The following is a 13,847-nucleotide window of genomic DNA, read 5'->3' as shown; positions in this document are numbered from 1 at the left end:
GTTCAAAACTAATACATCTTTATTGTGCACATACCATCTGCAAAAAAACACAAACTCATTGCCATCGAGTCGGACGATCCCTCCTTGGGTTTCTGAGGCAGTATCACTATGGAAGTAGATCGCCCAACCTTCCTTCCAAGGAGTGGCTGGTGGGTTTGAACCGCCAGCCTTCTGGTTAGCAGTCAAACACCTAACATCAAATACAAAGGGTGTTTCTACAGCTTTAAGACTAAACTCTGAAACTGAACCACCAGGGAGCAGTTCCAACACATAAGCACATCCCAGCTTTTGTTTCACAGCAATGATCTTCCTTCTCCTGTCATTACTGCACTGACATCAGCAAGGGTCTCCAATCACCCAGTTTATGTTTTACCTACCAGCTCTATACCGCACCTATTGTGGTAAAGCAGAAAGGCACTCACACCAAACAGCTCAGCTATGAAAGCAAGCATCTTATTCCCCCATGTAGTGTGAAATACCGTCTTATAAGTCCAAGGTCATTAACAATGTAGTGATCCCTGGAAATAGCCAGGTGGCCCCTCAAGTGAGCAAACATGGCCAAGTTTTAGAGCTCCAGATTGTATAAGCTGTAAGGTTCTTATTTTATAAGAAGGGAGACTGAGGTCTAGAGAAGCTATGAACTTGTCCAAGGTCACGTGGTGACTTAGTGAAGAACTGGGATCTTCTACTGTCTCGTAACACAACGGGCAATGGGCATCTCCCTGTCCTACTAATTTCTCTACACTGTTCATTTCTCTTCAGTGACCAAGGGCAGGAGAGGCACTAAGGCAGATGCATACGACTCTAGATACATTTTATTTTCAATTGCTCTTACCTTAAAATCATCCTTACACAGATAATCCTTAAACAATGGGCAGGCAAGCATGACTTCCACATAGAGTCTGGTGGCCAACTGGCTTCCACCAACAGTGCCATTGATTCCTTCTGTAGCAACTCGAACCTGAGATGCAAGATGGTGGGAGAAAGGGAGGTGAGGCCATCCTTAGCTCAGTTATCTTCTAGGGCAGAAGAGGAGGCGCATGTGTCAAGGAGGGTAGCAGGAAAAGCAGACACACTGGCTGTGTGGACCCAAAATGTGACCCGGTAAAGAACCTGTATTCTTCTAAAGCCACACTGTCCAGAGGCCCAGTACAGACGAGCTAGTCAGGTAATGCATACTGAAGAAAATGAACGACTGAAACGTCTGGAAAGCCCCATCTACCTGAAGCTCCAGTCATCCATGGCCAAAGAAGTGGATCTGAGCTCTGCGTAAATCCAGGTGGGATAACAGAGTCCTCCACTGAGGCCAGCAGACCGGGGATCAAAACTCAGCTCTGGCACTTACTTGCCACATGGCCCTGAGAAAGTTACTTTACTTCTCTGAACCTCAATGTCTTCATCTTGAGAAGGTGGGGAGAAGAGACCACCACCACCGAGAAAGCCACTGAGGAATACGACCCATGCCCTAAAGCACAGAGCAGACGTGAGGCTGAGGAAGGTGTGTGGGTGGCACCTCCCCGGGGTTTGGGGAAGCCCACCACTCAGTCCTGCCACTGGAACAAAGCTCCGAGAGGACGGGCTGTCTGCTCTGTTGGCTGTTGCACACCCAGGCCTAGAACGGTGCCTGGCACACAGTAGGTGCTCAAGACACGTCTGCTGGATGACTGGGTGTGCATGCACATCTGGAGCTCTTTGGTTTCTTAAACCCCACACACTCTCTGCCATGCGTTACTAAGGGAACATTACAGCCAGGTCACCAGCCTGCCTGCAGGGGCCGCACTTTGGCAGCCCTGCAAAGTTGGCTGCTTTGGTACCGTAAAATCCTTTGGCTGAGCTTAAAGATGCAGCATGTCTGATCTTCAGCCTATATAACTATGAGACCAGAAGAACTAGATGGTGCCCGGCTACCACTGTCAACCACTCAGAGAGGGATCTATGTAGGAGATCCTGGATAGAGAGGGAGAACAATGTGGAACAAAACTCAAAATCATTTGGGGAAAAAAAAAAAAGGGCACCAGGTTTGCTGGTCCGATAGAGCCCAGTGGAACCACTGAGACTATGGCCCCTAGCTGCCCTTCAGGTCTGGAACTGAACTCACACCTGTGGCTTCCAGCCAAACAAAAGACAGGCATATGAGTTGAAAATGTACCTGAGGTAGATACACTCCTTGGAGAGAACAATCATGGGAGAAAGAAGGGCTTTTTATGCACAGGGAGACAGCTCAGGGGGCAGGGGTGCATGGAGGGGTGGACACAGGGAAGAGGTAACTATTGGGAGGAAGTGGGAGGGGAGCTGTTGCATTGTGGTAAACTGTGGTCAATGTCATGAGACAAAGTATATGTTAACTGCTGTATGGAAAGTGAATTTGCTCTGTAAACTTTAACCCAGATCACAAAAAAGAAAGAAAGATGCAGCATGTCTCCAAGGAACTGAGTTCTACAGAGAAAAGTTCTGGAGGAAAAATACGATACTCCATGGTATCACAGCATTGTCTCAGAGAAGCAGTTCCGTTTAAGGCTCCTTGGAAGGGAGGCCTGACGGTCTGCTTCTGGAAACATTACAGCCACAGAAATGTATGGAGCAGTTCTACTCTGTAACACACAGAACCGACTTGATGGCAATGGGCTGTTTTTTTTTTTTTTTAATATGAAAATCGGGTTGGGAAATCCACCTGAAACTGTTTTTGCCTGTGGCAGGCTATGACACCAAGATGCACATCTCTACAGCTGTCTTCTCAGTAGACCAGATCCCTTGATATGTTAGAATCCTTTGCTATTTTAGAATCTTAGAACCCAAGTAGGAGAAAAGCTGGCCAGCATATCTACTTCCTACCCAGTTAGGGCAGAACCACCTATGCCTCACGGACAGACTTCCCATCCCAAGGGCTCTTCAACAGAAATCCTTCCGAGTAGCCCCCTGGGCAGAAATGGAGAACAGGAAGTTACCCCTTGTTGAGCATCTGCTGTGAGAAAGGAACCTTGCACCGTCATTCTGGAGAGAGACCATACTCCCCCTTCGCGTGAACAAATAGAAGCTCAGAGAGGTGAGGCAACTTTCCCAGGGACACAGATTTGCATGGGGGCAAATCTGTATTTAAAACCATATCCTTCTGGTTCAAACCTTGTCATTTTTCCTTTATAACAAAGCCTCCAATGGTCCCCTGAAATTCCTTGAGGCACAAGGAATGTATGGCAACAGGGATTGGAAGCTTCTGCCCATAATTCTAGAATTTTCATGTTTTCCTTCTCCCCACCCGGGTGCCAATACATTACCATATCTCCCACTATCAGAAAACTACCTCAAGACACAGCCCGTAGGGTTAAGACTGGGAATTTGGACCCAAGCTCCAGGCAGGTGCTGCCACCTTGTGACTGGGGACCTTCACTGCTAGCTCGCCTCCTGGACTGAGCCAAAGAACCCAGAAGAGGGACTGACTGCATGTTCTGCACCTTCAGATAAACTGTGTACATATCTATCTTTCAAGAAATAAAAGTCCTCTGAAGAGAGACAGAAATAGTCATCTAAAAATATTTACTTAAAAAAAAAAAGCTATGAACCAGGAATGGTGTTAAGAGCACATGCCTTCCTGGAGTTTACACACCAATGAAAGTCACAGATATTAAGACAGAATTTACAAACTGACAAGTGCTAAAAAATAATAATCACTACAAGTTCATTATTAATTATGAGTCGGGGCCGACTCGACGGCACATAACAACAACAACAACAACAACAACAAGTTCATATTGAGAGAGTGTAACAGGAAACATGAACTTGGAGTGAAGGCTCAGGAGAGCCTGTTTGAGAAAGTCACATTAAAACTGTGAACTGAAGCCTGAGTGAAAACCAGAAAGACAGTGCTGTGGGGGTTCCTCGAGGAGGGTCCTCAGGTAAAAAGGCCCAAAGGTGGAAAAGGACGTGATGGGCTTCAGAAAATAAAAGGGCATGTTGTGGAGTGAGTACGGAACTGCAGCGGGTCCGCTGACAAGGCAGGAAGGGACCGAGTCATGCCGGAAACCAAGGACTTCTCAAAGATTTTGGGTTTCAGTCTGAACGTGCTGCCAGCCATTGGGAGACTCTGAGCAGGGCAGCAATATGATTTTATTTCTCTTTTAAGATCTTCTGGCTGCTGCATGGAAAATGGCTGGGGTTCATTCCAGGCTGGAAGAACAGAGTCGTTTGGCAGCTCTTGCAGTTGGCTAGCTGAGAAAGTCATGACATGGTCTAAGGTGGTGAAGTAGAGGAGAGAAGTGGGGTCAAGGGATATTTTATAAGCAGAAATGGCAGGACTTGGTGACACACTAAATGAGGTAAATGAAGTCTTCTGTCACCACCTGTTAGAAAACATGGGTGTGGATAATATCACTGCTCGACTGGCTGCCTAAGGACATTAAAACCTGGGACGTGTGTGGAAAAGAGGAGGCGTGAGCTAGTACAATGCAGAACCAGAGGGATCTCCAGGAACCTCGTCTGTGTCTTCACTGTTTCAATTTGAGAACACATATACACGTGTATGTGTGTGTATAATAAACACGTGTGTGTGTACACACGTCCTCAAGGGTTACACACACACACACACATGTATACACATCAGGCATACGTCTCAAATTATGAAGGATACTTTTAGAAAAACAAAAAGAAAATAAAAACCACCATAATCCTTTCTGGTGTAGGTACCTACGACTGACGTTTCGGTATCTTTATACATACACTTACGGTTTTGTTACCAACATGCATCCATCCCTTTATTCAACATCCCACATATATTTACTAAGTGTCTATTATTGCTAAGCCCTGTTCCAGCACTGACAATACATCAGTTACTTAAAACAGAGTTCCACCCTCATGAAGCTCTAAGGGGACACAGATTAGAAAGAAGGAAACAAATACCATACTTTCAGGCAGCAATAAATTCTTCAGAAAGTAAGGAAACGCAGGGGATGGCAATTGGCAAAAGCTAGTTTCTGATGCTCTAGTCCGCAGCCCAGTCTGGTGAACAGCAGCTAAGCCAGTTCCTGATGTCCTAGTCCGCAGCCCGCCTGGTGAACAGCAGCCAGGGTTGTGAAAGCCTGTGGACAGCCATCTGAGGTAACCATTGGTCTCGACTTGTCCAGAGTAAAAGAAAAAGGAGGGAACCAAAGACTCAAGGAAGAAACTAGCCTACAGGACAGTCAACGTGAGCCATGGCTTCGCCTGTGCTGAGACCAGAAGAACTAGAGGTGCCCAGCTACCTTTACCAACTGTTATAAGCAGGGCCACAATAGATGGACCCCGACTGAATGGGCGAAAAATGTAGAACAAAACTTCAAATTCCTAAAAAAGAAAAAAAAAAACACAACCGCAGACATACTGTGCTGGCTGAAACTGGAGGTTCCCTGAGACCACACTGCCCTGAGACACCCTTCAGGCCTTGAACTAAAACCAACTCCTGAGGTCACCTTGTAGCAACACAAAACTGGTTGAAAAAATAATGATGATCCCTCGTAAGGACTGTGCTCCTTTAAAAAATCATCCAGATGAGAATGAATGGTCAACCAAGATGAGGATTGAAGAGGGCAGAGCAACAAGACCACTGGGAACGGAACCACCAGAACAGAAACAGTGAGAATGCTCACGCGCTGTGAGGAGTTCACCAATGTGTCGAACGACTTGTGTAGAAATCGTTGAACGGGAACCTAAACTTGTGTGGAAACCTTCACTGAAAACACAATAAAATGCTGTGGTGTTTAGGTTGTCTGCCAACTTGGCTGGGCCTGGCTTGAGTGGCTGGGCAGCTGGATGTAGTACTCCCCAGGATGAGACTGGTGTTCAGCTCCATGGTGGGATCTACTGGGAACAGCTGAGCAGCTGCCCTAGGGATGTGGTCTGCCTGCAATGCATAAGCAGCACTGAGGAAGGGCTGTGCAGCTTTCGGGCACGCCTGGACCCTGCATGTAGCCGAGCCTTCGTTCAGCAGCTTGTTGTCTGCTGATCTTAGTATTCCTAGACTTGAACCAGAGGCCTGCTGTGTTTGAGAATTTGGGACTGGGCCTTTTTACTTGTCAGCCTTGGGTTTGTCAGCCTCAGCAGCCAGCAGCTGTCTGAGTGAAGAAAAGCCTCTGGCTCCAGTGGGCCGGGAGCAAGAGGCAGAGGTGAAGCCCAAGGTCAAGGGGCTTTCACCCAGCCCCTAAAGCTGGCACTTTGAACTTGGACTTCTAGCCTCCTAAACTGTAAAAGTAGAAATCTGTTTGATAAACCCACCCATTAGTTGATAACCAAAAATATATTACTAAAAAAAAAAAAAAACAACTAGGGAAGTGGGGTATAAAGTGATGAGGGCTATGGAGAGGACTACCTCGATTAGAGTTCTGAGGACGTAATGATGGAGCTGAGATCTGATGTGAGGGAGGAGCCACCTGAACACCTAAGGGCAGAGTGAAGGGATCAGCAAAGGTCAATACCAGAGCTGTGAGGCCCTGGCCTGTTCTAGGAAAAACAAGGTGCAACCTGGAATCACGCCCACACGTATAGATTCATAGCTTGCTTTTCTAGTTAATATAGCAAGATCATTTCTTACGCCAGAGGTTGCAAATGCTACCTGTTTTTGTATGTAATTTTTTTTAATTGTGATTTGCATGAAAGTTTACAGAGCAAATTCACTTTCCATACAGCAGTTCACATACACTTTGTCTCATGACATTGACTGTAATCTCCCACAATGCAACAGCTCCCCTCCCACTTCCTCTCCACAGTCACCTCTTCCCTGTGTCCTTCCTTCCCTCCCACACACTCCTGCTCCCTGAGCTGTCTTCCTGTGCACACACAGCCCTTCGATTCTCCCATGACTGATCTCTCCAAGGAGTGTATCTACCTAATGCAAATGTTCAGCTCACATGCCTGTCTTTTATTTGGCTGGAAGCCACAGGAGTGGGTCCAATTCCAGACCTGAAGGGCAACTAGGGGCCATAGTCTCAGGGGTCCCACCAGGCTCTATCAGGCCAGCAAACCTGGTCCTTTTTTTTTTTTTCCCTAATGATCTTGAGTTTTGTTCCACATTGTTCTCCCACTCTATCCAGGATCTCCTATAGAGATTTCCCTCCGAGTAGCTGACAGTGGTAGCCAGGCACCATCTAGTTCTGGTCTCATAGTCATATAGGTATTTTCAGATGTAATTTTATTGGAACATAGCAATACTTGTGTGTGTGTGTGTGTGTGAATATAGCATAAAATTACATAATTTCATGATAGAATGGCAGGTTAAGTAGTTGTAACAAAAACCACATGGCCTGAAAAGCCTAAATATTTACTACTGGTCCTTTGTAGAAAAGGATCCCAACTGTTAAACATTCTCCTTAAAAGCCCTGTGGGGTCTCCCTCATTTCTAAGAACTCAACAGAGAATCCTTTTTTTTTTTTTTTTTAATTAGGATTTGGGTGAAGATTTACAGAGTAAATTCACTTTTCATACAGCAGTTCACATATACTTTGTCTCATGTCATTGACAGAGAATCCTTTTTGTACTTAGCACCACCTCTATAATCACGTTGGGGAGGAAGAGGAGGCCGGTGAAGGATGACATGAGAAAAGAGTTACCTTGCCCGTGAGGTGTAGATGCTGACACAGAGCTGTCTGCCAGGCACAGACCCAGTGGGGGTCCTGCAGGTCACAGTAGCAGTAGTAAAGTAGCACCTCTCCTTCGTCAGTGCCCTGGCCACTACCGAGAGAAGACCAGAGGGAAAGAGCACAATTCATAAAGGGCACACAGGCAGCTCCTGGCAGCAGCCGTGCTGTTTGCTCCCAAGCCCTGAGGTCACTGTAGCCCTGAGACCCTGAGCCACAACCACCCAGCTATGCTGCTCCTGGATCCTGACCCTCAGAAACTGGGTGACATTACGTCTGTCGTCTTAAGCGGCTATACTTCAGGTTGACGTGTTCCAAGGCAAGAGACACTGACACAGGACTCTGCATTGGGGGGGGGGGGTGCAGGAGAAGGGAGAGAACAATCAGTTTGAGGTTTTTGAGTGAAAAGGCAAACTTTCAGACCTCAGCACCCTACGTTACATTGATTGCATTAAACCACTGGAAAAAGTTCACTTACATTCAGTGCACTCTAAAAACGAGAGAACGTAACGCAGCTTGAAACACTCCAGTTTTAAAAAAAGTTAAAACAGAAACTGTAGTAACTGTGAAAGGTAAGCTGCATGTACCCCCTTTCTACGGTAGTCACCACGTGGACATGACATTCCTCAGTAAACGCTGATGAATGAGGCACCTGTCTGGGTGTTTATCTGGGATCATGATGGGCTCGGACAAAGGTTAGTTTTTACCTGCACCACTTATTGACTTAAAAATTCTTACACTCGCTGCCATCAAGTTGATTCTGACTCATTGCGACCCACACTGGGTGCGTGCAGTGATGTGGCCCTTCTAGCCACTGTCCTCCATTCTGCAATGTATTGTAACTCCCATTATCCACGCCTGTGTGGGGTGGGGTGGTGGTTAAGGTCAGGTGTCAACTGGGCTGGGCAGCTGGTAGCAGTCGTTCCCTATAATGACTGGCAATCAGCTCTGTGGTGGGATGTGCCTTGAGCTGCTGATTGTTAAAGCCTCCACTTGGGTTATTGCTGTTGGAGCAGCACAGGTGGGATGTACCTTGAGTCCTGCCTTGCCGGAAGGTATAATTCAAATCACCACCCGTAGCTTCCTTGAGCCTATGCCTACAATCTCCTGGGAAGGTTCGCTCTCCTCTTGCTCCCATTCTGTTTTGGCTCATCCTCATCTCACCCCTGGATGTGGGACAGCAGCCGTCATCTGATCTGCTGATCGAGGTTCATCAAACCCCGAGAACTGGGAGGCTCCTCCAGACCCACTCACGGGCCTGGGAGACTCGCCAGCCTGCCAGCCTCCACCACTGCTACGTGAGACGATCGCTTGGGTGTCTGTGAGTTCTGCGAGGCGTTACAGCGAAATACAGGACCCTAAGACGGGGGAGATTACTGGGAGGAGTTAATGTCTGAAATGATGGTGTGGCACAGTAGTTTGGACATTTGGGATATCTTTAATCTTTGCCTTATGGGGACTGGCCTTGTGCTGATCTTTCTGAGAGAAATTGTTCAAGCACTGGGTTTCCAAGACTAAATCTTAACGGAAGCAGACTGCCTCACCTTTCTTCTGCAGAGCAGCTGGTGGGTTTGAGAAAGCTCTGGAGTGAGGCATAATTTACAAGTGAGACGCACAGACCTTAAGCATGTAGTTTTGACACGTGCATCGGCCCACGTAACTCAGGCCTCTAACAAAACTTCAAACATTTCCATCACCTCAGAAAGTCCCTCTTGTGTTCCCAGTCAACCCTCTACCCTACCAGAAGCAACCAGTGTTCTATCATTATAGATGTTCTAGAACTTCATGTCAACAGAATTAGAAAGTATGTACTCTGTCTAGCTTCTTTCTTTGCAACCCACCCACACGTCCTATGACTCAGAAGCTCTAGCTCATGTACTGCTGGGCAGTATTCGTGTATGACCACACCACACTCATTCACTCATATACCACTGGGCAGTATTTGTGTATGACCGCACCATGGTTTACTCATTCACTCATATACCACTGGACAGTATTTGTGTATGACCATACCACAGTTCATTCGTTCACTCATATACCATGGGCAGTATTGTGTATGACCACACCATGGTTTACTTATTCTCCTGTTCTGATGGGCAGCTGCAGCTGTTTTCCGTTTTGGGTTATTATGAATAAAGCTGTTATGAACACTCTTGAATGAGGCTTTTTTCAGACATAGGTTTGCATTTCTCTTGGTTAAACACCCAGGAGTAGGTCAGAGGGAGGCTTTATGTCTAATTTTAAAAGAAACTGCCAAACACCCTTCCCAAAGTGGTTGTACCACCTTACCTTCTCCCCAGCACTGACTGGGAGTTCAGGCACTCCACCTTCTCACCCACATTTGGTGGAGTCAGTCTTTTTCATTTCAGTCATTTAGTATGTGCGTAGCAGTATTTCAATGTAGTCTGAAAAGTCTTTTAACCCTTTTGTGACCCGTTGGACAGTGTCCGCCACATTTTCTGCCTCTGGGGTTTAGCGGGAAGCTGCTAGGCCCCTTTTAGGGTATGCTGGTATCTGGTGGGGGCTGTATAACTATGTGAAGCTGAAGAAATGGACCTCATCCCAACCAACCCCAGCACCAGAGACCTCTCAGGACACATGTCTCACTAATAGTATCAAAATCTCTATTATTCCCCACAATGTTTTTTTCCATTTCATTCAAAATGCCTTCTATTACTAAAACACACAGTTTCAAAAAAAAAAAAAAACCAAAGCTGAAAATAATTGATCTTGAAAGGGTTAAAAATCAAACCAAAAGTACAGAATGAAAATCTTACCCTATCAGCGTCTCAGGACTGAAGCAGCTTATATCAGGAAGCCAAGTGGACACTTTGTGGTCAGGAGTGTGATACTCTTTCATAAGGTTCCTCTTATCTGCAGACTTAAGGCTCTCAGAGGAGCTCAATGTCACAGCCAGCTGCTTTAAAACAGCAGCAGTCTGGTGACAAAGTTCATCAGTGTGCTGTGTTGCCGCGTGTCTGTGGATGCTGGTCTGGTCCTTGAATAGCTGTTGACAACATTCCCACCATTTTTCTTTAAATTCACAGGGAGATGCTGGAACCTCCTTGGTTTTGACAAAAAGGGCAAATGCCTGCAATTACATTTCAAATAACGTCAGTGTTGGACACACTCCGTTTAAGGCTGACAAGAGTGCAGTCCCTCCGAGCACCTTCCCACAGGGGTTTCTAGTTCTATGTCCTACTGTTTCAGACACATTCTCTTACTACTAAGGTTTAGAAGACATGAACAGAGAAGGCAAAGTGGGTTTATGTTACAGAGCTTAAATAATTCCCAGCATCGTAACTCTGTCCTGAGAATGTCAGTCTGTGCGTCCCACTGCAACACCCACACTATACAGCTTGACTCTGTGGTGCTTTCTGCCACTCATGTCCCATCACTGGAAAAGGACCAGCATCAGAACACACCACTTGCTTTCTGCAGCGGGCCCCTCCCCCGCTCACTCGCTCCTCCTTGTCAGGTGCCGTCAGGTGGGCTCACCTGGATTCCTCACTGTTCCACATGCCTGTCTTTGCTTACGCTGTTCCCTGTATGTGGGGTGCCCCACTCGGCCTCCCTCTTCTCCTGAACTGCTTCTGAACTTTCCCAGGGCATCTATCTCAGAGCCACCTCTGATGTAAAAGAGACTACGGTCCTCCACTAAATGTTATTTCTCCATCTTACAAATGCTCATAAAAACAGCTATTTTTATTTTTCTATTTAAAGAGATTCTGGAGCTATAAATACTGACTTTGCAATCAACACCACCCACAGTTAGCCTGTCCTGGGCGTACTCAATGTGCACAAGGCATCCTGGGATGCTCTGCCCTTTTTCTCCACCAGTGGAGCCCCAGAGAGTGGACCAGATCAGAAGTCTCACCTCGACAGTCCACAGAGTTTAGGAACAGTTTCAAGTTTGGTCCCCTCACGCAATGGCAACTTCCCTGCTTCTATTTACCATACTCACGGCCAGGCTTCCTACATTCCTCACTCCTCCTATAACCCTGGCTGGGGAAAGGAATCCAGTCCATCTGTCTAGGATCTGCCCTCCTCAAGGACTGTGCCCTATCTGTTCTAGGGCTACATCTTGTCCGTGACTCCCTTTTTCTGGCACGGAATTACTATTCCTGGTTAATGCCACTGACTAGGCCTTACCTTGACCACAGCCAGTCTCACCGGCTCTCTACTTCCTGGAAGGCAGACTTGATGAGCTATTGCTAGACGTACCTGCATTAGCTACACTTACATGGTCATGAACCATCAACAATGATTGTACCTTTTTCTTTGCAAAGGAGTATTTCTTCTTTGTGCTGACATCTAACTCTGCTTTGAGACAGCTGCTGGGACTGAGAAGACGAGTGTCCTTTAAATCCAGGTCTGAAAATCTAAAAGCACAGGCCTCCAGGTCACCTTCCTGGTCTGGTGGAGTAGAAGAAGGCATGTGGTTTGGGTGCAGTAGTCTGGTAGAGAGTCCTTTCCACAAGCTACTTCCTAGAATGCAAACAAGGGAACAACAGCAATGTCAAAGTCCTTGATTACTTCTTGAAATAAACTTGGTGCTAATCAATCATGCAACTGAGCATGGGCCCTGGAACCCAGGCTGTCCATTCATTCGCTTGTTTGTACAATAAATACTTATTAAGCACCTACTGTATGCCAGGCCCTGTTCTAGACACTGGGACAGAGCAACGAAACAGGAGACTCTCTTTCTGAGACTTACATGCCAGTGGGGAGAGACATAAGGTAATCAAATGAATAAACTGATGACAAAACGTCAGGTAAGCAGAGTAAGAGGACAGACAGTGGTGGGCATGGGGGGCTCTTTCCAACACAAAGGGCAGGAAAAGCCGTTCTGAGGCAGTAACATTTAAGCAAAAAAAAAAAAAAAAAAGCACCAGGAAGAGCTACAGTCAAGCAGGCAGTATGCTAGCATGTTCAGTTATAAACACTGTTGTTGGCTGTCCCCTAATATCTGAGCAGGAGCCCTGGTGGCACATGGTTAAAGCGCTCAGCTGTTGACCACAGGTCGATGTGTGAACCCATCAGCTGCTCTGTGGAAAGTGGCCAGCTTCCATAAAGATTCCAGCCTTGGAAACCCTATGGGGCAGTTCTGCCCTGTCCTTCAGGGTGGCCGTGAGTCAGAATTGACTCAACGGCAGTGGTTTTAGTTTAACTACTAATTTGTGCTAATTCCTTTCCTTAGAAGAAAGGAATTTCCTTAAGAGAGTCCATGTCATTGAGCCGGAACAAATATCAAAATTGCACAGTGGTCAGATCTTATGAAAATAGACACAGTACACCAACATCCCACGTTCTGTCTTGTGTAAAGCATGTTACAGGTGACAAACACTGCAAGGCACCTTGATGCACTGGGACAAGCGTGGGCTTTGCACGTGGCCCAGCAGGTTGCAGCTCTGTGAACCTGGGCAAGCTGCTTTCTGTCTCTGAGTTCTGATTCTGCAACCTGTACGAGGACAGCAGTATCTAGCTTGTGTGACTGCAGGGACTACCAGGAAGCAACATGGGAGTGGCTGGCACATACAGGGGCTCAGTGACTATTTCAATTTAACTGAATGGCGGTTTTAAATTTAACATTAAAATCCAATTACTCTGAAAACCAGCTGGGGCAGGTCGCACAGCCTGGTCCTGCCTCACGTGTTGCTTTCCTTCCCAGCCTGCCTTGTCTGGCCCATGGCTTACTCTCACCTGGCGCTCCCCTCGCCTGCCCTGCTCTCTCCAGCATTTGCGGTTCCTGCCTCTTTAGTCAGTCCCTCACTTGCCACTCTCTTCATCTACCCAAACCCACCACTGACATCAAGATCCAGCTCAAACATCACCTCTTTCACCAAGTCTTCTGTCACCCCAGTGCCACGCCGACCTCAAAACGCCTGAAACACTTAGTTACTGTACCTCTCCAGGCTCACGTCCTGTACCCTGCTCCCGCCATGCTGGACTCGTCCTATTCCCACAAGCAGGCCTCATCTCTCCCGGGTCAGGGTCTTCGCACACACCTTTCCACCAGCCCAGAACGACTTCTTTCAATTAGCACCTTACTCATTTCCATTTGCTTATTTCTATACTTTATCTGTGGAGATTCTCCTGCGCGCCCAGCAGTGTGCTGCTGGAGATACAGCTCTGAATGACAAAGTCAAGGTCCTGCTCACTGGGAGTTTATAGTTTAGAGAAGGGTGAGACACTGAAGACGTAAACCAACCAACATGAGAAGACCAGATCGTGTCAAGAGCCACTCCT

At 46.9% G+C, this 13,847-nt stretch overlaps 1 protein-coding gene across 1 annotated transcript in view; it reads right to left on the bottom strand.

Moving 5' to 3' along the window:
- TSTD2 (thiosulfate sulfurtransferase like domain containing 2) overlaps positions 1–12,036 on the bottom strand; it is a 22,503-nt gene extending 10,467 nt beyond the window's left edge. Inside the window, exons 1-4 of the mRNA XM_042781803.1 lie at positions 11,872–12,036; positions 10,376–10,689; positions 7,572–7,692; positions 836–961 (exon numbers count right to left, since the gene is read on the bottom strand). Coding sequence (XP_042637737.1) covers positions 836–961; positions 7,572–7,692; positions 10,376–10,689; positions 11,872–12,036 — 726 coding nt within the window. The remainder of the gene's footprint in view (positions 1–835; positions 962–7,571; positions 7,693–10,375; positions 10,690–11,871) is intronic.
- Between the last annotated feature and the right edge of the window lie 1,811 nt (positions 12,037–13,847).

The sequence above is a fragment of the Orycteropus afer genome, unplaced genomic scaffold, assembly GCF_000298275.1.
Source record: "Orycteropus afer afer isolate SDZICR_OR568_19922 unplaced genomic scaffold, OryAfe1.0 scaffold00174, whole genome shotgun sequence".
Classification (NCBI taxonomy): Eukaryota; Metazoa; Chordata; class Mammalia; order Tubulidentata; family Orycteropodidae; genus Orycteropus; species Orycteropus afer.
The sequence above is the reverse complement of the archived record's forward strand: the minus strand, read 5'-3'. Positions and strand labels throughout refer to the sequence as shown.